At 50.0% G+C, this 22,907-nt stretch overlaps 1 protein-coding gene across 1 annotated transcript in view; it reads left to right on the top strand.

Annotated features, from left to right (window-relative positions):
- The window catches only part of LOC149429982 (netrin receptor UNC5D-like), a 214,290-nt gene that overhangs the window by 33,228 nt on the left and 158,155 nt on the right, over positions 1-22,907 (top strand). Inside the window, exon 3 of the mRNA XM_089666284.1 lies at positions 19,751-19,920. Coding sequence (XP_089522410.1) covers positions 19,751-19,920 — 170 coding nt within the window. The remainder of the gene's footprint in view (positions 1-19,750; positions 19,921-22,907) is intronic.

Raw genomic sequence — 22,907 nt, forward strand, 5'->3', positions numbered from 1 at the left:
GACGGAGTCCGAGTGCTCCCTTCAGGTGGAGGCCGAGTGCTCCCTCCAGGTGGAGGCCGAGTGCTCCCTCCAGGTGAAGGTCGAGTGCTCCCTCCAGGTGGAGGCCGAGTGCTCCCTCCAGACGGAGGCCGAGTGCTCCCTCCAGACGGAGGCCGAGTGCTCCCTTCAGGTGGAGGCCGAGTGCTCCCTCCAGGTGGAGGCCGAGTGCTACCACCAGGTGGAGGCCGAGTGCTCCCTCCAGATGGAGGCCGAGTGCTCCCTCCAAACTGATGCCAATCAACCAAAGTCACAATTCTCAAAACATGATACAAGTGGAGGACGGCGCGTTACTTTCCAAGGAGCCGCCAATCAACCAATTTTCAGCTTCCAGCAATGATTGCCATTTCCATCGCCGACTCTTCACCTCCTGATTGCACTGAGATCCGTCTGCAGGATTCTGTATGACTTCATTCTGGAGCAAAGTGACAAAATCTCAGCCAACATCTCAGCAATGAAAATCGATAAACGGTTCCTGTGTATTAACCCCGAGGAGCCAGAAGATGTGCAAGTTTGGTAGATGTACTATTCTATTCTATTCTATACTGTGACTTACTATACCAATCCATACTGTGCTATTCTATTCTATTCTATTCTATTCTATACTGTGACTTACTATACCAATCCATACTGTGCTATTCTATTCTATTCTATTCTATTCTATACTATACTATACTGTGACTTACTATAGCAATCCATACTGTGCTATTCTATTCTATTCTATTCTATACTATACTATACTATACTGTGACTTACTATACCATTCTACACTATACAATACTATACAATACCAATCCATGCTATTCTATTCTATACCACACTACACTATACATTGCTATACCAAGCCGTATTATTCTATATTATATTACACTATTCCATGTCATACTATTCTATATTATATTGGGGGCTTGTTAGCTCCTCCTGTGATAGCAATAAAGTTTAAAAAAATTAACAAAGTGTAAAAAACCAATTCTATGAAATAAATAAAATGATATATTTTTTCTAAAGCACCCCCCCCCCCCCCGTACACCCTCCCTATAGACACAGCACAGCGTAGGGCAATCATGTGTATGTGAATACCAAATGTACCCCCATGTGAGGCTCCTCCACACGTCACCCATTTCTAACTCCTCCCAAATGCCCCTCTAGTGTTGGACAGACACTTGGGAAGTGTTTTTAACGCTCAAATGCTCCTCAAATGCCCCCCCCCCCCCCCCCATGTGCGTTTTCGAGGCATTTGACGGCGGTTTCCAAGCTTTAAAACCGCACAACAAACACCTATAATGAGGATTAATGGTATTAACACCCCAAAAATGCCTCGCAACCGCCTGCAACCTCCTGCAACTGCCTGCAACCGCCCCGCAACCCCACAACCGCCAGCAACCACCTCACAACCGCCAGCAACCACCTCACAACCGCCCCGCAACCGCCAGCAACCACCTCACAACCGCCCCGCAACCGCCAGCAACCACCTCACAACCGCCAGCAACCACCTCACAACCGTCTGAAACCGCCTGCAACCGCCCCGCAACTCCCTCTCAACCGCCCTGCAACCACCCTGCAACTGACCTGTAACCGCCTCGCAAATGCCTTGCAACGGCCCCGCAACTGCCTCGCAACCGCCCCGCAACTGCCTCGTAACCGCCGCGCAACGCCCTGCAACCGCCCCGCAACTGCCTCGTAACCGCCGCGCAACGCCCTGCAACCGCCCCGCAACTGCCTCGTAACCGCCGCGCAACGCCCTGCAACCGCCCTGCAACTGCCTCGCAACTGCCTCGTAACCTCCACGCAACTGTCTGCAACCGCCCGCAACTGCCTCGTAACCGCCCCGCAACTGCCTGCAGCCGCCCCGCAACCACCCCACAACTGCCTGCAGCTACCCCGCAACCGCCCCGCAACTGCCTGCAACCGCCCCGCAACTGCCTGCAGCCACCCTGCAACCGCCCCACAACTGTCTGCAGCTACCCCGCAACCGCCCCGCAACTGCCTGCAACCGCCCCGCAACTGCCTCGCAACCACCTTGCAAATATCCCGCAACAGCCTGCAACCGCCCCGCAACCGCCTCGCAACCACCTGCAACCACCCCGCAACCACCTCGCAACCGCCCTGCAACTGCCTCGCAACCGCCCCACAATTGCCTCACAACCGCCCTGCAACCGCCTTGCACATGCCCCGCAACTGCCTCGCAACCGCCCCGCAACTGCCCCACAACTGCCTCGTAACCGCCGTGCAACTGGCTGCAACCGCCTCACAACGGTCTGCAACCGCCCCGCAACTGCCCCACAACTGCCTCGTAACCGCCGTGCAACTGCCTGCAACCGCCCCGCAACTGCCTCGCAAATGCCTTGGAACCGCCTCACAAATGCCTCACAAATACCCAGCAAATGCCCCGCAATCGCCTGCAACCGCCTCGCAAATGTCTCAAAACCACCCCGCAAATGCCCCGCAACCCCCTGCAACCTCCCCGCAACTGCCTCACAACCACCTTGCAACCGCCTGCAACCATCCCGCAAACGCCCCACAAACGCCTTGCAAATGCCTCACAAACACCTCACAAATGCCCCGCAACTGCCCACAACTGCCTCGCAACTGCCTCACAAATGCCTCGCAACTGCCTCACAAATGCCCCGCAACTGCCTTACAAATGCCCCGCAACCGCCTGCCAGGCCTTTGAGGAGCATCACTTTAGACTTGAATGGGAAGCTTCAACTCCTCCTGACTGGACATGAGGCGTCAATTTTGTTGCAACACAACGCTTCAGTGTGAACAGCACCATGTGCTGCCAGGCGTACAATTTTCGATATACCTTCAGGTATATCGTTGCGTTTGTTCGCAACAAAATTCATTTTAGCCTTTTTCCTAAAAAATATTTGTTTCATAAATAACTGCACAAAGATCACGCAGCCCGAAAACATTGCGTCTGCCGCCATCTTGTTCTTCCGGGACTCTGCTTTCAGGAAATGTGTACTTTTCTGGGGGTCGAGGTTCACACCGAAGAGTTTTGCAGAAACGCACAGCAAGTCCATTGAAGATGATTTCCAACAAGTTCACATCTCTGCGTTTTCACCGCGGCGGTTTTTGGAAAGGGGCGGGGACTGTTTGAATGCCAAAAGTTGCGTTTTGGTTCAATAGACTTTAATGGAAATGCTGCAGAAATGCATGTAGCTCATTTTTTCTGCGTTTTTGCTGCATTTTTGCTGCATTTTTGATGCGTTTTGTGTTTAAATCTGCCTAGCAACAAGGAAAAAAATGAACAAAAAACCCACAAAAAAACGCAAAACGCGTCAAAAATGCAAAACGCAATGCAGAAACGGGTCAAACGCAACCTGCATAGGTGTGAGCCTAACCTTAGTCTAACATTTTGCAGAAACGCATTACAATCCATGTAACATGATGTCCTGTGGGACCCGTTCCCATCTCCGCGTTTTCACCCGCGGCGTTTTTTGGAAAGGGGCGGGGACTGTTTTAAATGCCAAAAGTTGCATTTTAGTTCAATAGACGTCAATGGAAATGATGCAGAAAAGCATGTAGTGCATTTGTGCTGCGTTTTTGCCTCATTTTTGATGGATTTTTGATGCGTTTTGTGTTTTAAATCTGCCTAGCAACAAGGAAAAAAATGAAAAAAAAAGCAAGTGTGAAAACGCAAAACGCAATGCAGAAACGGGTCAAACGCAACCTGCATAGGTGTCAACCTAACCTTAGTCTAGGTTCATATCTAAGCCTTTTGCGGTGCGTTTTGCATTCTACAGAAACGCAGTACAGTCCATTTAACATGGTTTCCTAAGGGACAGGTTCACATTTTCACCTGCGGCATTTTTTTTAAAGGGGCGGGGACTGTTTTAAATGTAAAGCGTTGCTCTTTGTTTCAATAGACTTCAATGGAGACGCTGCAGAAATGCATGTAGTGGGTTTGTGATGCGTTTTTGACCCATTTTAATCTGCCCAGCAATCAGTTGGCAAAAAACGCATCAAAAACGCGTCAAACGCAACCTGCATAGGTGTGAACCGAGCCTTAGTCTAGCATTTTGGGGGGATTTGTACCGTCCTGACATTTGGGGGGATTTGTACCGTCCTGACATTTGGGGGGGATTTGTACCGTCCTGACATTTGGGGGGATTTGTGCTGTCCTGACATTTGGGGGGTATTTGTACCGTCCTGACATTTGGGGGGATTTGTATCGTCCTGACATTTGGGGGGATTTGTACTCTCCTGACATTTGGGGGGGATTTGTACTCTCCTGACATTTGGGGGGATTTGTACTCTCCTGACATTTGGGGGGATTTGTACCGTCCTGACATTTGGGGGGGATTTGTACTCTCCTGACATTTGGGGGGGATTTGTACTCTCCTGACATTTGGGGGGATTTGTACTCTCCTGACATTTGGGGGGATTTGTACTCTCCTGACATTTGGGGGGATTTGTACTCTCCTGACATTTGGGGGGATTTGTACTCTCCTGACATTTGGGGGGATTTGTACTCTCCTGACATTTGGGGGGGATTTGTACTCTCCTGACATTTGGGGGGGATTTGTACTCTCCTGACATTTGGGGGGATTTGTACTCTCCTGACATTTGGGGGGGAATTTGTACCGTCCTGACATTTGGGGGGGAATTTGTACCGTCCTGACATTTGGGGGGATTTGTGCCGTCCTGACATTTGGGGGGATTTGTACCGTCCTGACATTTGGGGGGATTTGTACTCTCCTGACATTTGGGGGGGAATTTGTATCGTCCTGACATTTGGGGGGATTTGTACCGTCCTGACATTTGGGGGGATTTGTACCGTCCTGACATTTGGGGGGATTTGTATCGTCCTGACATTTGGGGGGATTTGTACTCTCCTGACATTTGGGGGGGATTTGTACTCTCCTGACATTTGGGGGGATTTGTACTCTGCTGACATTTGGGGGGGATTTGTACTCTCCTGACATTTGGGGGGGATTTGTACTCTCCTGACATTTGGGGGGATTTGTACTCTCCTGACATTTGGGGGGATTTGTACCGTCCTGACATTTGGGGGGGATTTGTACTCTCCTGACATTTGGGGGGGATTTGTACTCTCCTGACATTTGGGGGGATTTGTACTCTCCTGACATTTGGGGGGGAATTTGTACCGTCCTGACATTTGGGGGGGAATTTGTACCGTCCTGACATTTGGGGGGATTTGTGCCGTCCTGACATTTGGGGGGATTTGTGCCGTCCTGACATTTGGGGGGATTTGTACCGTCCTGACATTTGGGGGGATTTGTTCCGTCCTGACATTTGGGGGGATTTGTACCGTCCTGACATTTGGGGGGATTTGTACCGTCCTGACATTTGGGGGGATTTGTACTCTCCTGACATTTGGGGGGATTTGTATCGTCCTGACATTTGGGGGGGGGGGGTACTAAAACTGCATGGTGCAAAATCTGGATAGAAGCCAATCAGCTTCCAGGGTTTTGTCGTCAATGCTGGATTGAAGAAGTAGAAGTTGGAAGCTGATTGGCTCTCATGCACAGCTGCACCGGATTTAGTAAATCTCCCCCAACGGCCCCCAGGAGCCCCCACAAGGAACATTTACCGGAAGGAAGGAAAGCGTTGAGGCCGCCCAAAGTCCAGCTGAGAATCTCTCTCATTGTTGCCGGCAGGCGCCTCGTATCCGTGACCCCGTGACCCCCTCCACCTACGATGGCCGGCCACCAAGGTGTTGTGTCTTCAGACTCGTGAGCCAAACGCCGTCCGTCCAACTAGCAGTGACTACGAGGCTCAGCCCTCCATATCCTAATGCTATTACCGCCCCCTCCATTTATTAATCCATCAATCTCACAAGCCATTATCTTGGCTCCAGCTCGGCCTCCAGGATTCCCCCGTGAAATCTCCTCTCGCTGGAAGAGAAAAGCCATTGGAAAGAGGAAAGAATAATCATCTGGCTGGAACATATGGCCGCCGCAGATTTCATGGCCGCCGCAGATTTCATGGCCGCCGCAGATTTCATGGCCGCCGCAGATTTCATGGCCGCCGCAGATTTCATGGCCGTCTTCCGTACGAAGCTGAGATATCTCTTCACTCTATAACCGGCGAGGGAAATCACTCCTTCCGGCCAGACGGTCCGGATCACATTCTTCTCTTTGTTCTTCTGACTTTTAAAAGTGATATAATTATTATTTCATGGAACGGAACTCCGGAACTTTGGTGGAGTCCTGCAGTGTTGGCTGGAATGGTTCCATATATCTGGGGAAATCTCTACTGAGCAAATATGGAGGCCACCATTACTGACCTCTACTGAGCAAATATGGAGGCCACCATTACTGACCTCTACTGAACAAATATGGAGGCCACCATTACTGACCTCTACTGAACAAATATGGAGGCCACCATTACTGACCTCTGCTGAGCAAATATGGAGGCCACCATTACTGACCTCTACTGAGCAAATATGGAGGCCACCGTTACTGACCTCTACTGAGCAAATATGGAGGCCACCATTACTGACCTCTACTGAGCAAATATGGAGGCCACCATTACTGACCTCTACTGAGCTAATATGGAGGCCACCGTTACTGACCTCTACTGAACAAATATGGAGGCCACCATTACTGACCTCTACTGAGCTAATATGGAGGCCACCATTACTGACCTCTACTGAGCAAATATGGAGGCCACCATTACTGACCTCTGCTGAGCAAATATGGAGGCCACCGTTACTGACCTCTACTGAGCAAACATGGAGGCCACCATTACTGCCCTCTACTGAGCAAACATGGAGGCCACCATTACTGACCTCTACTGAGCAAACATGGAGGCCACCATTACTGCCCTCTACTGAGCAAACATGGAGGCCACCATTACTGACCTCTACTGAGCAAATATGGAGGCCACCATTACTGACCTCTACTGAGCAAATATGGAGGCCACCATTACTGACCTCTACTGAGCTAATATGGAGGCCACCATTACTGACCTCTACTGAGCAAATATGGAGGCCACCATTACTGACCTCTACTGAGCAAATATGGAGGCCACCATTACTGACCTCTACTGAGCTAATATGGAGGCCACCTTTACTGCCCTCTACTGAGCAAATATGGAGGCCACCATTACTGACCTCTACTGAGCAAATATGGAGGCCACCATTACTGACCTCTACCAACCAAATATAGAAGACACCATTACTGACCAATTATGGAGATCACCATCACTGACCTAATATGGAGGCCACCATCACTGACCTAATATGGAGGCCACCATTACTGTCCTCTTCTTCTGAAACTGATAATGGCCTGGCTGTCCTGCCAATCCAATGTCTTCAATACTTTCTGAGGCACTGGCATTGAACAAGTATGAAGATCAGAAGTTATGGCTTCCCAATGATACCCTTTATCACAGAGGAAATGGAGGAACATCCGTTCTCCCAGCTCCTCTGTGACGAATGAACCCAGAAACGATGATGGATCACTTCCAGTTTCAGAGCTGTCATCCCGCGGCTCATACAGCCAAGGAATCCGCTAACATAGAACGATCTGTGCTTGATTAGCTGCTTTGGAGGACAGTGGAAACATCGGGATATCTATCATACAGGAAACCATTCCGTTCCGTTGTAGTTCCTCCATTACATCACATAAACACAGACGTGGGTGCGTGAAAAACATAAAAAATACATTAACAATACAATATCAAAAATTATATTTACAGTCAGGTCCATAAATATTGGGACATGGACACAATTCTAACATTTTTGGCTCTATACACCACAATGGATTTGAAATGAAGATGTGCTTTAACTGCAGACTGTCAGCTTTAATTTGAGGGTATTTACATCCAAATCAGGTGAACGGTGTAGGGATTACAACAATTTGCATATGTGCCTCTCACTTGTTAAGGGACCAAAAGTAATGGGACAAGTGGCTTCTCCGCTGTTCCATGGCCAGGTGTGTGTTATTCCCTCATTATCCCAATTACAATGAGCAGATAAAAGGTCCAGAGTTCATTTCAAGTGTGCTATTTGCATTTGGAATCTGTTGCTGTCAACTCTCAAGATGAGATCCAAAGAGCTGTCACTATCAGTGAAGCCATCATTAGGCTGAAAAAACAAAACAAACCCATCAGAGAGATAGCAAAAACATTAGGCGTGGCCAAAACAACTGTTTGGAACATTCTTAAAAAGAAGGAACGCACCGGTGAGCTCAGCAACACCAAAAGACCCGGAAGACCACGGAAAACAACTGTGGTGGATGAGCGAAGAATTCTTTCCCTGGTGAAGAAAACACCCTTCACAACAGTTGGCCGGATCAAGAACACTCTCCAGGAGGTAGGTGTATGTGTGTCAAAGTCACCAATCAAGAGAAGACTTCACCAGAGTGAATACAGAGGGTTCACCACAAGATGGAAACCATTGGTGAGCCTCAAAAACAGGAAGGCCAGATTAGAGTTTGCCAAACGACATGTAAAAAAGCCTTCACAGTTCTGGAACAACATCCTATGGACAGATGAGACCGACATCAACTTGTACCAGAGTGATGGGAAGAGAAGAGGATGGAGAAGGAACTGCTCATGGTCCTCAGCATACCACCTCATCAGTGATCATGGTGGTGGTAGTGTCATGGCGTGGGCATGTATGGCTGCCAATGGAACTGCTTCTCTTGTATTTATTGATGATGTGACGGCTGACAGAAGCAGCCGGATGAATTGTGAAGTGTTTCGGGAATATTATCGGCTCATATTCAGCCAAATGCTTCACAACTCATTGGACGCTTCACAGTGCAGATGGACAATGACCCAAAGCAGACTGCAAAAGCAGCCAAAGAAGTGGAATGTTCTGCAATGGCCAATCACCTGACCTGAATCCGATTGAGCATTTCACTTGCTGAAGACAAAACTGAAGGGAAAATGCCCCAAGAACAAGCAGGAACTGAAGACAGTTGTAGTAAAGGCTTGGCAGAGCATCACCAGGGATGACACCCAGCGTCTGGTGATGTCTATGCGTTCCAGACTTCAGGCTGTCATTGACTGCAAAGGATTTGCAACCAAGTATTAAAAAGTGAAAGTTTGATTTATGATGATTATTCTGTCCCATTACTTTTGGTCCCTTAACAAGTGGGAGGCAGATATGCAAACTGTTGTCATTCCTACACCGTTCACCTGATTTGGATGTAAATACCCTCAAATTAAAGCTGACAGTCTGCAGTTAAAGCACATCTTGTTTGTTTCATTTCAAATCCATTGTGGTGGTGTATAGAGCCAAAAATGTTAGAATTGTGTCGATGTCCCAATATTTATGGACCTGACTGTATATATTATATTCAAAGAAAGGTAGACGGCGCCGGCAGCTGTATCTGATGTACACAACCAAAGCCCCTCCGGGCCCCTCCAGGCTCAATGTGTAACAAAAGTGCGAAGTCGGGTTACAGCATTTCTATTGTTTAATTAAACCAAATTGTAACTTTGTGTGTTCGACGGACATTGAAATAAACTTTATGTACAGAATGCTGCAACCCGGAGCCTTGAACGCTCTGTTTTCTTGTTTCTCTCTCTCTCCCCTCCCTCTCCCCCCCCTCTCCCCCTCTCTCCCGACTCTCTCTCGCTCTCTCTCTCTCTTCCCCCCTCTCTCTCCTCCTCTCTCTCTTCTTGCCCCCCCCCTCTCTCCCCTCCCCCCCTCTCTCCTCCTCCCCCTCTTCTTGCCATCCCTCCCTCCCTCTCTCTCTCTCCCCCCCTCTCTCCTCCCCCTCTTGCCCCTCCTCTCCCCCCCCCCTTTCTCTGCGTGTTTCTCTCTCTCTCCTTGCCCCCCTCTCTCTCCTTCTCCCCTCTCTCTCTCTCCTCCCCCCCCCTCCCTCTCTCTCTCCTTCTCCCTCTCCCCCCCACCCCACATTCCCCCCTCTCTCTCTCCTTCCTCCATCCTCTCCCTCTTCTTGCCCCCCTCTCCCACCCTTCTTGCCCCCCCTCTTAATCTGCATATCTCTCTCTCTCCTCTTGTTTCTCTCACCCCCCTCCCTCTTCTTGTTTCCTCTATTTTCTTCTCCCCCTCTCTCTCTCTTCCTCTCCCTCTTCTTGCCCCCTCTCTTCCCCTCCCCCTCCCCTCCTCTCTCTCTCCTTCCCCCCTCTTTATCTGCACCCCCCCCTCTCTCTCTCTCCTCTTGTTTCTCCACCCCCCTCTCTCTCTCTTTCTTTGTGCCCCCCTTCCCCCCTCTTCTTGCCCTCTCTCTACCCCCTCCCCCTCTCTCCCCCCTCTCTCCCCCTTCTTGTCCCCTCTCCCCCCTCTTAATCTGCGTATCTCTCTCTCTCTTCTTGTTTCCTCTGTTTTCATCTCTCTCTCTTCGTCTCCCTCTTCTTGCCCCCCTCTCTCTCCTCCCCCTCTTTATCTGCATGTTTCTCATTCTCTCCTTGTTTCTATCTCCTCTCCCCCCCCTCTCTCTCCTTACCCCCCCTCTCTCCTCTCTCTCTCCTCCCCCTCCCCCTCCTTCTCTCTCTCTCTCCTCTTCCTCCCCCTCCCCCTCCTTCTCTCTCTCTCTCCTCCCTTTCCCCCCTCCCCCCTCTCTCTCCCTCTCTCCTCTCTCTCTCTCCTCCCCCCCTCTCTCCTTCTCTCTCCCCCCTCTCTCCTTCTCTCTCCCCCCCTCCTTCTCTCTCTCTCTCTCCTCTTCCTCCCCCTCCCCCTCCTTCTCTCTCTCTCTCCTCCCCTTCCCCCCTCCCCCTCTCTCTCCCTCTCTCTCTCTCCTCCCCCCCTCTCTCTCTCCTTACCCCCCCTCTCTCCTCTCTCTCTCTCTCTCTCCCCCCCCTCCTTCTCTCTCTCTCTCTCCTCTTCCTCCCCCTCCCCCTCCTTCTCTCTCTCTCTCCTCCCCTTCCCCCCTCCCCCCTCTCTCTCCCTCTCTCCTCTCTCTCTCCCCCCCCCCCCTCTCTCCTCCTCTCTCCCCCCCCTCTCCTTCTCTCTCTCCCCCCTTCTCTGGTTCATTGCAGTTTGTTGGCCTTTCTGCGGAAGGTTCACTCTGTCAGTCAGAAATAGGAAACATGGTTTTGCTGTTTTTCTGCTGCTGATCTTTTTGATAAATCCCATCACAATGTGTAAGAAGAGGAATGTCTCCTGTTAACAGCGTTTTACAATTTGCCAGGAAGCCCACATGGGACTCACTGATGACGGCCTCACAATTGAACTCCAGGATAAAATGCAGCAATTGGCCGTCTCTCTTCCACGAAGGGAACTTCACAAGGCGAGATCTGCAGGAGGTCAATCAGGACTGAAGCCATGTGCTGGTCCTGGGGACAAATATTTACCATGCAGGTTGAAAAAAAGGCTAGAAAGGGCTCTTGTAGTCTGATCCAGTAGAAGAGCTCAAAGTGGTGAAAATGTGAATGCTGGTTGTGATAGAAATGTGTGAGAACACACAGAGCATTTTGTTGTGTATGGGACTGTGTAGCCACAGACTGATCAGGGGGCTTACGCTGACCCGTGTTCACATGCAAATGCACCTACAATGGGGATGTGAGCCTCAGAACTGGACCATGGAGCAATGGAAAAAGGTGGCCTGGTCTGATGAATTCAGTAATGGTTTGCGGAACACAGAAGGTGTTGACTTGGCCTCCAAATACTCCAGATCTCAGTCCAATCTAGCATCTGTGTGATGTGCTAGAAAAACAAGTCCGATCCACGGCGGCCCCACTCACTACTTACAGGACTTAAAGGATCTGCTACTGATGGCTTGGTGCCAGATACCACAGCATATCTTCAGAGGTCTAATGGATTCCACAGCCAAAAGAGCCTACAGTGGGCATGTGAGCATCAGAACTACACCACGGAGCAGTGGAGGAAAGTGGCCTGATCTGATGAATCATGTTTTACATCATGGATGGCCGGCTGTGTGTGAGTCACTTACCTGGGGAAGAGATGGCACCAGGATGCAGTATAGGAAGAAGGCAAGTCGGCCAAGGCAGTGTGATGCTTTGGGTGATGTTCTGCTGGGAAATCTTGGATCCTGCCATTCATTTGGATGGCACTTGACACATACCGCCTACCTAAACATTGTTGGTGACCAAGTCCACCTTCATGGAAATGGTATTCCCTGATGGCAGTGGCCTCTTTCAGCAGAATCATGCCACACTGCAAGAATGGTTCAAGAATTGTTGGAGGAACGCAATGAGTTGAAGTTGTTAACTTGGATTGCAAATTCTCCAGATCTCAGTCCAATCGAGCATCTGTATGATCTGTTAGGAAAACGAGTCTGCTCCACGGAGGCGCACATCACAACTTACAGGACTTAAAGGATCTGCTACTGACAGCTTGGTGCCAGATACCACAGTGTACCTGCAGAGGTCTAGTGGAGTCCATGACTCAATGGGTGATGGTGGGTGGTATCTGGCACGTGAGCATCAGAACTGGACAACGGAGCAATGGATGAAGGTGGCCTGGTCTGATGAATTCAAGAATGGTTTGAGGAACACCATAATGAGTTCAAGGTATTGACTTGGATTCCAAATTCTCCAGATCTCAATCCAATTAACCATCTGTGGAATGTGCTTGAAACTCAAGTTCAATCCATGGAGGCCTCATCTCACAACTTACAGGACTTAAAGGATCTGCTACTGACAGCTTGGTGCCAGATACCACAGTGTACCTGCAGAGGTCTAGTGGAGTCCATGACTCAATGGGTGATGGTGGGTGGTATCTGGCACGTGAGCATCAGAACTGGACCACGGAGCAATGGAAGAAGGTGGCCTGATCTGATGAATTCAAGAATGGTTTGAGGAACACCATAATGAGTTCAAGGTATTGACTTGGATTCCAAATTCTCCAGATCTCAATCCAATCAACCATCTGTGAAATGTGCTTGAAACTCAAGTTCAATCCATGGAGGCCTCATCTCACAATTTACAGGACTTAAAAGATCTGCTACTGACGGCTCGGGGCCAGATACCACAGCATACCTTCAAAGGTCTAGTGGAGTCCATGGTGAGATGGGTCAGGGCTGTCGTGTCAGGGGACCTACTCAATATTAGGTGGGTGCTCATAATGTTTTGGTTGATTGGTGAACATCGTGCCAAGCTGGACCAATATAACTTCAATACAGATCACACCGGGAGTTCAGCGTAGACAGTAAATGATAGTAAAGTCACTTGGGTCACATTAAAAGCAAAGTTCAAATCCTCAACTTTTTTTGCTTGGTTAAGCCCCCCATGAGGTCTCTGAGACAGTTTTTGTATCTAGATACTTCATACGAAAAAAAAATAAAAAGAAGGTTTTGGTTAGTCCGGAAAGAAAAGAACGCGGCCGGCATATATTTGCAGCAACATATCTGTAAGAAGGAAGCACCTTGACTCCATCGCCTTATCAGCCCAGCAGAGCCGGGCCCCTCGTTGGCCGTTCTCCTCTTCATTAAATTAGGACAGGTCTTCACACGGCTTCCATCTGGACTCCTTCCGACAAGGCCGAGATAAGGACACAACGCTTCCCTTAAGAAGCTGTCTAAAATGAGAGGACTTCTTTATTTATTTTATCAACTTGTGGTTTATAGATGAAATGAATTACACCCCCAGCTGGTCGGAGCCCGGAGAGAGAAAAGATTAGTTTTAATATCAAGCCGCTGAAAGACATATCTGTAGCCGAGCAGACAGGAAAATCACATTGAGTTCCGGTGAAATATCTACAATCCGGGGAGAGCGCAGCACAGAGAAGATTGACGGAGAAGATCTTTCCCTTCATTGGAGTCGACGAGGGAGAAAAAAACATTATTTTCTAAATATGTATTTTTAAAGCTGAACTCCGATCTGCACAAATATTGTCCAAATGCTAGAGCCTGGTGTGTTCTTCTTCCAGATCTGGGCAGGAATCCAGTGTGAGACATCCTGACCATTCAATGCTGCTCCCTCTCCTTGTGCAGGGGGACTGGTCCTGTCTCCGCCCCTCCCTATAGTTTTGTGTAGTGGGTGGTGCAAGCTAGGCCCCTCCCACAGCTCTGCTGTCTCCTTGTGCAGGGAGACTGGTCCTGTCTCCGCCCCTCCTGTAGTTTTCTGTAGTGGTTGGTGCAAGCTAAGCCCCTCCCACAGCTCTGCTCTCCCCTTGTGCAGGAGGACTGGTCCTGTCTCCGCTCCTCCCTGTAGTTTTCTGTAGTGGGTGCTGCAAGCTAGGCTCCTCCCACAGCTTTGCTTTGCCCTTGTGCAGGAGGACTGGTCCTGTCTCCGCTCCTCCTGTAGTTTTTTGTAGTGGGTGGTGCAAGCTAGGCTCCTCCCACAGCTCTGCTCTCCCCTTGTGCAGGAGGAATGGTCCTGTCTCCGCCCCTCCTGTAGTTTTCTGTAGTGGGTGCTGCAAGCTAGGCCCCTCCCACAGCTCTGCTTTCTCCTTGTGCAGGAGGACTGGTCCTGTCTCCGCCCCTCCTGTAGTTTTCTGTAGTGGGTGGTACAAGCTAGGCTCCTCCCACAGCTCTGTTCTCTCTCCTTGTGCAGGAGGACTGGTCCTGTCTCCGCCCCTCCTGTAGTTTTATGTAGCGGGTAGTGCAAGCTAAGCCCCTCCCACAGCTCTGCTCTCCCCTTGTGCAGGAGGACTGGTCCTGTCTCCGCCCCTCCTGTAGTTTTCTGTAGTGGGTGGTGCAAGCTAGACCCCTCCCACAGCTCTGCTCTCTCCTTGTGCAGGAGGACTGGTCTTGTCTCTGCCCCTCCTGTAGTTTTTTGTAGTGGGTGGAGCTTACTGGGCTCCTCCCATAGCTCTGTTCTCTCTCTCTCGCCATCCTACTATTGTCTCTGCTCCTCCTTGTATTTTCTTGAACTCTTTGTAACCCTTCTGCTGCTGCTATTGGTAAATAGATAGGAAGGTGTATTATATTTATTTCTTTTAAACTTTTTATTTTCATTTCTTCACCGTCTTCCTGGTTTGAGGTCTTACATCCCTGTAGTCTTCATAGGAGGAGGGGACTTTCTCTGCTAAGCACACCCTCCTGCCTTCATGCCTGAGCTAAGGGCAGATGGATCCTAGGAAATATATGCTACCTAAATCATCTGCCCTTACTCAAGATGGCCGCAATTAGAAATGCGAGGAGGGTGTTTTTCAAAGTGATTTCTCAACTAAATTAAGCATGGAGACATGGATGGATGGATGGAGACATGGATGGATGGATGGAGACATGGATGGATGGATGGAGACATGGATGGATGGATGGAGACATGGGTGGATAGAGGAGTTTGTCTTGAATATTAAAAATGAATTAAAAGGCATTTTCAGTTTGTGGCGATCAGATGCAGGTTAGTTCCACTTTAAATGAAGCTTGATCAAACTTAAATTTATTACATGAAATAAGCCCAGCTGTGCTTGAATAAATTATACTGCGTACGTTGCATATTGTGTGGTTCCTGCTGATTCTTCTACTCTGTAGTAAACAAACCGTCTTCATATGTCTGGTCTTTGGGAGTCGGCAGACCAGTTGGTGAAATGAGAATTCCCTTTAGAAGTCTCCCAAAGTCCATCAGCAGTTCTATCTGTAACGAGTGCGTCCTATGAAGACGATATCTCGACTGCTGGTATCGGTTCATCTACCAATTTATGGTGATCAATCTTTCTGTCTCTTACCTTCTATTTATTCTCCTATTTTACTCCATCTGGGATTCACCACCCCCCTGTCCTCATGTCCTCCATACTCCACCAGCTCCCTCTCTCTCCTCCATCTTTCCTGTCCTCATGTCGTCCATACTCCACCAGCTCCCTCTCTCTCCTCCATCTTTCCTGTCCTCATGTCGTCCATACTCCACCAGCTCCCTCTCTCTCCTCCATCTTTCCTGTCCTCATGTCGTCCATACTCCACCAGCTCCCTCTCTCCTTCTCCGTCTTTCCTGTCCCCATGTCCTCCATACTCCACCAGCTTCCTCTCTCTCCTCCGTCTTTCCTGTCCCCGTGTCCTCCATTCTCCACAAGCTCCCTCTCTCTCCTTCTCCGTCTTTCCTGTCCCCGTGTCCTCCATTCTCCACCAGCTCCCTCTCTCTCCTTCTCCGTCTTTCCTGTCCCCGTGTCCTTCATTCTCCACCAGCTCCCTCTCTCTCCTCCTTTCTTCCCTGTCCCCGTGTCCTCCATACTCCACCAGCTCTCTCTCTCTCCTTCTCCATCTTTCCTGTCCCCGTGTCCTCCATTCTCCACCAGCTCCCTCTCTCTCCTTCTCCGTCTTTCCTGTCCCCGTGTCCTCCATTCTCCACCAGCTCCCTCTCTCTCCTTCTCCTTTCTTCCCTGTCCCCGTGTCCTCCATACTCCACCAGCTCCCTCTCTCTCCTTCTCCATCTTCCCTGTCCCCATGTCCTCCATACTCCACCAGCTCCCTCTCTCTCCTCCTTTCTTCCCTGTCCCCGTGTCCTCCATACTCCACCAGCTCCCTCTCTCCTTCTCCACCTTCCCTGTCCCCATGTCCTTCATACTCCACCAGCTTCCTCTTTCTCCTCCGTCTTCCCTGTCCCCATGTCCTCCATGCTCCACCAGCTCCCTCTCTCTCCTTCTCCGTCTTCCTGACCTTCATTCTCTCCTCCTTGTCTCCATTAAGGGTCCCCTGGGACCCTCCTCAGACTTTCATGTATCTTGAATGGGACCTAATGGGTTTTTAGCACCTGTCTTTAAATTACAAGACCGTACCAATTGGAAAGGTGAAGAAGCGAACGTCCATTAACTGGGACAGAACGCAAGAGACCAAACAATCCCCAAACACCACTTTGGTGTCTTCACATTTAAACGCTCAACACTTTTAGGACGCGAAGCCCTAGAGCAATGCTGTCTGCATCTGCCTAAAAGCATAGATAAAGTGCATTACACAACCCTCCGCGCTCTCTCTGTGTATGGATGGGATGTCTCCCGAATCTATTTCAAGATCATATTTTATGGTCTAGAAATCTTTGAAAGACTCGCAGTACAGAACATCCTTTTTGTACAAATGTTCGGTGCAGTATGCCAATTAATTATATCCTCTGAGGGCAGGCTGATTCGTCCCAAAGGCTTCATTTCTGGCGTATATTATACATTTATATCACTATTGCAGGAAAAATGTGGAAATGGCTGAACTTTGAATGGGACAGATGACTTATAAAAGGAGCAATGGTAGGAGCCATAGACAAAGACACACCTGTACTCTGCCTACTGTCCAACATTCAGCACAAAGTGAACATGTTTTCTCTTTTTTTTTATATATATATAATTTATTTTTTATTGAGTTTTAAAGGATTTACAACAAAGAGTTGCATAAAGTTGCAAAGTAACAATCACAAATCAATGAAAAAACAAAAAGAAATTGGCTCATCAATGAAGTGCCTATGCATACAATGTCAATGCATGACAGTGAATTAGCCAGCATTATCAGACAGTTGAGTGGACATATCAGAAACGGAAAGATCCCGCGGTTCCCAAACTGCTCCAAAAAAAGAGGGACAGAGTTGGCATGTATAGCAGTGAGGTACTCCAGTCTTCTAATCTCAGGGATAACCTTCACCAATTCTGACCGCGTAGGAGGCGTAGTAGATACCCGATGCATGGGAATGGTTCTCCTGGCCGCTGGTAAAACATGAGAGGATAGCTTCTTGGCAGTTTTGGAGAGGCCTGTAAAAGGCGGGCCCAGTAGAAAGTGGATGGGCTCAAATGGGATATGGACCCGCAAAAGTAGCTGCAAAAGGCTAAGGACCTCTCTTTAGAAAGGTGCAGTGCATTGACAAGTCCAGAAAATGTGGAAAAGAGCGCCAATACATGTTTCTCTTTAATGACAGCACATTAGTGACCTAGAACAGTGGTTCTCAGCCACCAGGCCATGACGCACTGCCAGGCCCTGGCTCTCTCCTCCTGGGCTTTCAGTCAGCTGCAGATCCCCTAACCTCCCACAGTGCCTCTCAGCTCCTATAGTGTCACCCAACATCCCATACTGGCCCACAGTACCCCATTGCCTACTAAAAACCCTCGCTTTCCACAGTGCTTGCCAACCTTCCACAGTGCCTCCCAGCTCTCATAGTGCCACCAAACCTCCCAAGTGGCCTACTGTCTGCCCTGGTTCTTTCTTTCTAAGCCTTCAGCTAGCTGAAGATCCCTTAACCTCCCACAGTGCCTCCCAGCTCCTATAGAGGCACTCAACATCCCATAGTGGTCCACAATGCCCCATGGCCTCCTAAGAATCCTCAATCCCCACAATGCTTGCCAACCTCCCACAGAACTTTCCAGCTCCTATAGTGCCACCAAACCTCCCATAGTAGCCTACTGTCTACCCTGGCTCTCTCTTTCTGGGCCTTCAGCTAACTGCAGATCCCTTAACCTCCTACAGTGCCTCCCATCTCCTATAGTGCCACCCAACCTCCCATAGTGGTCCACAGTGCCCCAAGGCCTCCTACGAACCCTTAATCCCCACAATGCCTACAAACCTCTCACAGTGCCTCCCAGCTCCTACAGTGCCACCCAACCTCCCATAGTGATCCGCAGAGCCCCAATGCCCTCTAAGAAGCCTTAGTCCCCACAGTGCCTGCCAACCTCCGATAGTGCCACCCAATCTCCGACAGAGGCCCATATTACCCTTCAACCACTCACGGTGCTCCCAGATCCCCTAAGAGCTCTCAGTCCCCACAGTACCTGACAACCTCCCACAGTGCCTCCCAGCTTCCATAATGCCAACCAACCTCCCAATAGTAACCTACTGTCTTGCCCTGGCTCTCTCTTTCTGGGCCTTCAGCTAACTGCAGATTCCCAAACCTCCCACAGTGCCTCCCAGCTCCTATAGTGCCATCAAACCTGCCATAGTGTTCCACAGTGCCCCAAGGCCCCTTAAGGACCCTTAGTCCCCACAGTGCTTGCCAACCTCTTGCAGTGCCTTGCAGCTCCCATCATGCCACCCAACCTCCCATAGAGGCCCACAGTACTCTTCAACCACTCATGGTGCCCCCAGACCCCTTAAGAGTGCTCAGTTCCCACAGTGCCTGACAACCTCCCACAGTGCCTCTCAGCTCCCATAGTGTAATCAAACCTCTCATAGTGGCCCACTGACCCCTCAATCACTCTTAGTACCCCCAGACCTCCTAGGAGCCCTCAGTCCCCGCAGTCCCTGGCTCTCACTTCCTTGGTCTTTAGCTAGCTGCAGATCCCTCAACCTCCCACAGTGCCTCCCAGCTCCCATAGTGCCACCCAACCTCCCATTGTGCCTCACAGTACCCCTCAACCACTCATAGTGCCCGCACGCCCCCTAAGAGCTCAGTCTTCAAGGTGTCTATCAAATTCCCACAGTGCCCCCCCCAGCCCCCCCTATGCACCCTAACTTATTTCAGAGCATCCAGACCCCATAGTGCCCCTCACAGTGTTCTACTGCGCCCCTCACCCCCTGCAGTGTTCTCCAGTCCTCCACATTGCCCCTGCAAAACCCCCTTCCCCTCTAGAGACCCTGTCCCCCACAGTTGTCACCAGCTCCATCCAGAAACCTCTTCACCAACAGGGCCACCAAATGTGCTGCAGAGTCCCCTAAACCCCCACCCTTCAAAGTGACACCCTAATCAGAGCCTTCCAGAACTTCACTAGATACTTTGAATACTTTTCTTGTGTGAGTATAAACCTTTATTTTTTATTTTATTTTTTACTGTTGTAGCACAGAAGGTTTTGGAGGAATTTACTGGGCCCCGGTCTCCATAGGGCTGAGAACCACTGACCTAGAATGTGCCTGGCCCTACCCCAGCAGCCGTCACCCATCCCCCAATAACCTTCTCCTTTTTTGACGTTGTTCGATAAGGTTTGAGGTTCTCTATGTAACTCGGATCTTTTTGTTGAAAGTTTGCAGCTGGAAGGATCGGAGGTTCTCCTAGGACCCGAGGTCACCTGTGGACCCCTAGATTTGACCTTCTCTACTCCTGTGGCCTTAACCGTCCCCCACTGCGCCGAAGTCAGCTGTGACTGGAACGTCCGACTGAAGAGGAGAACCCAACAGGGAAAATGGGAGGCAAGTGTCCTATAATCTCATGACAGACTCCATTCACAAAGCTTTACACACGGATGAGCCACGCGACTCCCATTGTGAACAGACATGTTCACCTTTGTAGTCCGTTACCCATATTTAGGCTCCATTCACACTTGTACCACTCCAAGCTTGTACATTTTTGGTGCAAATTTGATGCAAGTTAGGATGGGTGCGACTTGGATGTGACCTGTCCCTCTACAAAGTCAGACCCTGTCACATATAAAACATTCAGTTACGACTTCCATGCAACGTTCGAGGGTTAACATTGAAGTCTATGGCCGTCAAGTTGCATGAAAGTCGTTCCAGAGTAGTGCATGAATTTCTCTGAAGTCAATGCAACTTTAAGTCGCACATATATGAATGGTGTGACGGGAGTCACTTTGGGTGGGGGGCCCATGGAACACAGCCCACTTTGGAGAGTTGGGGAGACCCCTGTCTCAGCTCACCATATCCCTATTATGTGTAAGTCCCCCTATGCCTGTCAGGGGTACACGGTGAGATGTCCTGATATTGTGTAGACATTTCTAGGAGATCGGTGGGGTGGGGGGTTGTTGATTATTTAATGCCATGTGGTTGCATCCCATTGTTCTATTGTGTGTCTTGCTTGGGAGCAAACTATTATGGGATGTATGTGTTTGTGTATTGGCTTGGTGGGGGGTGTCTCTTGTTGCTATATTTGGTTTGCCCCGCCCTGTGTTATTATGCAGGGAGGGGGGGTTGTTCCCTTGAACGTATATATCTTGTATCTGTGTTAAAATAAAGCAGTCCATTTCCTGGTTTTCCTTCAAGTCTGGTGTCTCTGGTCGGTGTTCGGACAGGGAAGCAGGAGTCTAACGGAAGTACCCAAGTGCAGTCGGGGTCCGGTTCCGTTACATTGGTGCAGTCGGGGTCCGGTTCTGTTACATTGGCGGCAAGTGGTGGGATTGTGCTTCCAAGCTGTGAACACATCCAAACCACCACTGGGATTCAAGATCAGGAAAGTAGACGTCGGTCACCGCAGTGGAGATATGAACCTGGCATCAGAGTTCCTGGGGCTGCTGCGGATCGTTCTTGCAACATACCCCAGGACTGTGTCTGTGGATCAGTACTTTGAGCTCAGACAGAGGATTTGGGAGGTGCTTTGGAGAGGAGCTCTTTAGGTTGCTGGTATGGACAAGGGCAAGTGCTATCCAATCCCAGGGGAACGGGCCAGGGACCATCGGAAGTTACGGATGCCATTCCTGGAAGAGTGACCCCAGAAGCAATGGGTGACTGAGTTGGACAGGCTGGTCCAGCAGGAGATAGAGCTGGACAACAGATATCGGGCTCTGCAATGGTACACAGAGCAGGAATATTTAGGGGTGTCAACAGAATGCTCTCCGGAGGGATATGACTTTGGTGGCCCTGGATTGCTGTGGGAGAGCCTTACAGATCATTTTGTGTTTGACGATGAAGGAGAACCTACCCTGGAGGACCTGCGAGAAGACAGAGAGGCTATGTTCGGTCTCACAGGGGTCTCAGAGCTTGAACCAGATCTGGAATACCTGCTGAAGAAAGAACTGCATCTGGAAAGGGCATACAGGCAACTGCTAAAACATGTTCGGCAGCATGCCCAAGAATCGGCAGTGTAAACTCCAGAGATTGGGGATTTGATAGACTTCTCTGCTGAGGAAAAACAACCTGGTGAGCCTCCAGCAGAAGAGCTGGCAACAGGGCCAAACATTACTGAACCCTGCCCAGCACTGGTAACATCTTCTGGGTTCCACGGACAGGAGATGGTGAACCCCGATTCCCAGACACCAGTTCCAGAGACTGAGGATTTGATTGACTTTTCTGCTGAGGAGGAACCAGCCAGCATGCCTCCAGCAGAAGAGCTGGTATCAGGGCATGGCGTGGTTGACCTCTGCCCACAACAATCAGCACCGCAGGAGTTACAGGAAGAGGATGCAATCGGCACCTCACAACGGCAGCTTGAGCTGATGTCCATGGATGGGACTTTGGTCTCCACTGACACAACCCCAGAAAAGGGTCTGGCATTGGGACAGGAGGATGTCAGCCGTACTTTGCGAACACTGGGGGATGTCCATCAGGTCAAAGTGGATGAGACTACAGTCACCACCTGGATACCCCAGGGATGCTGGACAGTCGTCCCAGATCCCCCACCGCATGATGGAGCTGGCCCAGCCACCCTGTCTTCTCTCCGTCGGCTGAGAGGAGTTCAGGGAGAAGGACCAGTCCGTACTTCTCCCCAGCGGGTATGTTCTACGGGAGAGGCAGAGGTTGACTGGGTCAGTAATGCTTTATTTTTAGGACAATTTGTTTCGGGTACTTTGTGGGTGCCGGCATTGGGGGACTGGGAGTACAGACTAACTTCAGAGTCCACCTGTCTGGGGTTTCCTCCTGCGTTAGTCTCCTGCCGAAAGGGGAGATATGTGACAGGAGTCACTTTGGGTGGGGGGCCCATGGAACACAGCTCACTTGGGAGAGGTGGGGAGACCCCTGTCTCAGCTCCCCATATCTCTATTATGTGTAAGTCACCCTGTGCCTGTTAGGGGTACAGGGTGATCTGTCCTAATATTGGGGTGGGGGGTTGTTCATTGTTCACTGCCATGTGGTCCCGTTGTTCTATCGTGTGTCTGGCTTGGGAGCAAACTATTATGGGATGTCCCCTGAGTGTATATATCTTTTATCTGTGTTAAAATAAACTAGTCTATTTCCTGGTTTTATGTCAAGACTGGTGGTGTCTCGTCTTGTATGGTCGGCTGTGGTGTCCGTGGATCTGTGTTCGGACGGGGAAGCGGTATTATAACAGAAATACCCAAGTGCAGTCGGGGTCCGGTTCCGTGACAAATGGTTATCATTGAAAAACATGGAGTATGACCTGTCATGTGACTTTGATGTACAGAGTCGCATGACAATTCGCACAAGTGTGAATGGGGTAGTGTACCATGTGACGTGTTGCAGTACAGAAGCTGCCTGCCCGCTCCCCAAGCA

The sequence above is a fragment of the Staurois parvus genome, unplaced genomic scaffold (assembly GCF_062004578.1).
Source record: "Staurois parvus isolate SC_StPar_1 unplaced genomic scaffold, SC_StPar_1.0 ptg002671l, whole genome shotgun sequence".
NCBI classification, from domain to species: Eukaryota; Metazoa; Chordata; class Amphibia; order Anura; family Ranidae; genus Staurois; species Staurois parvus.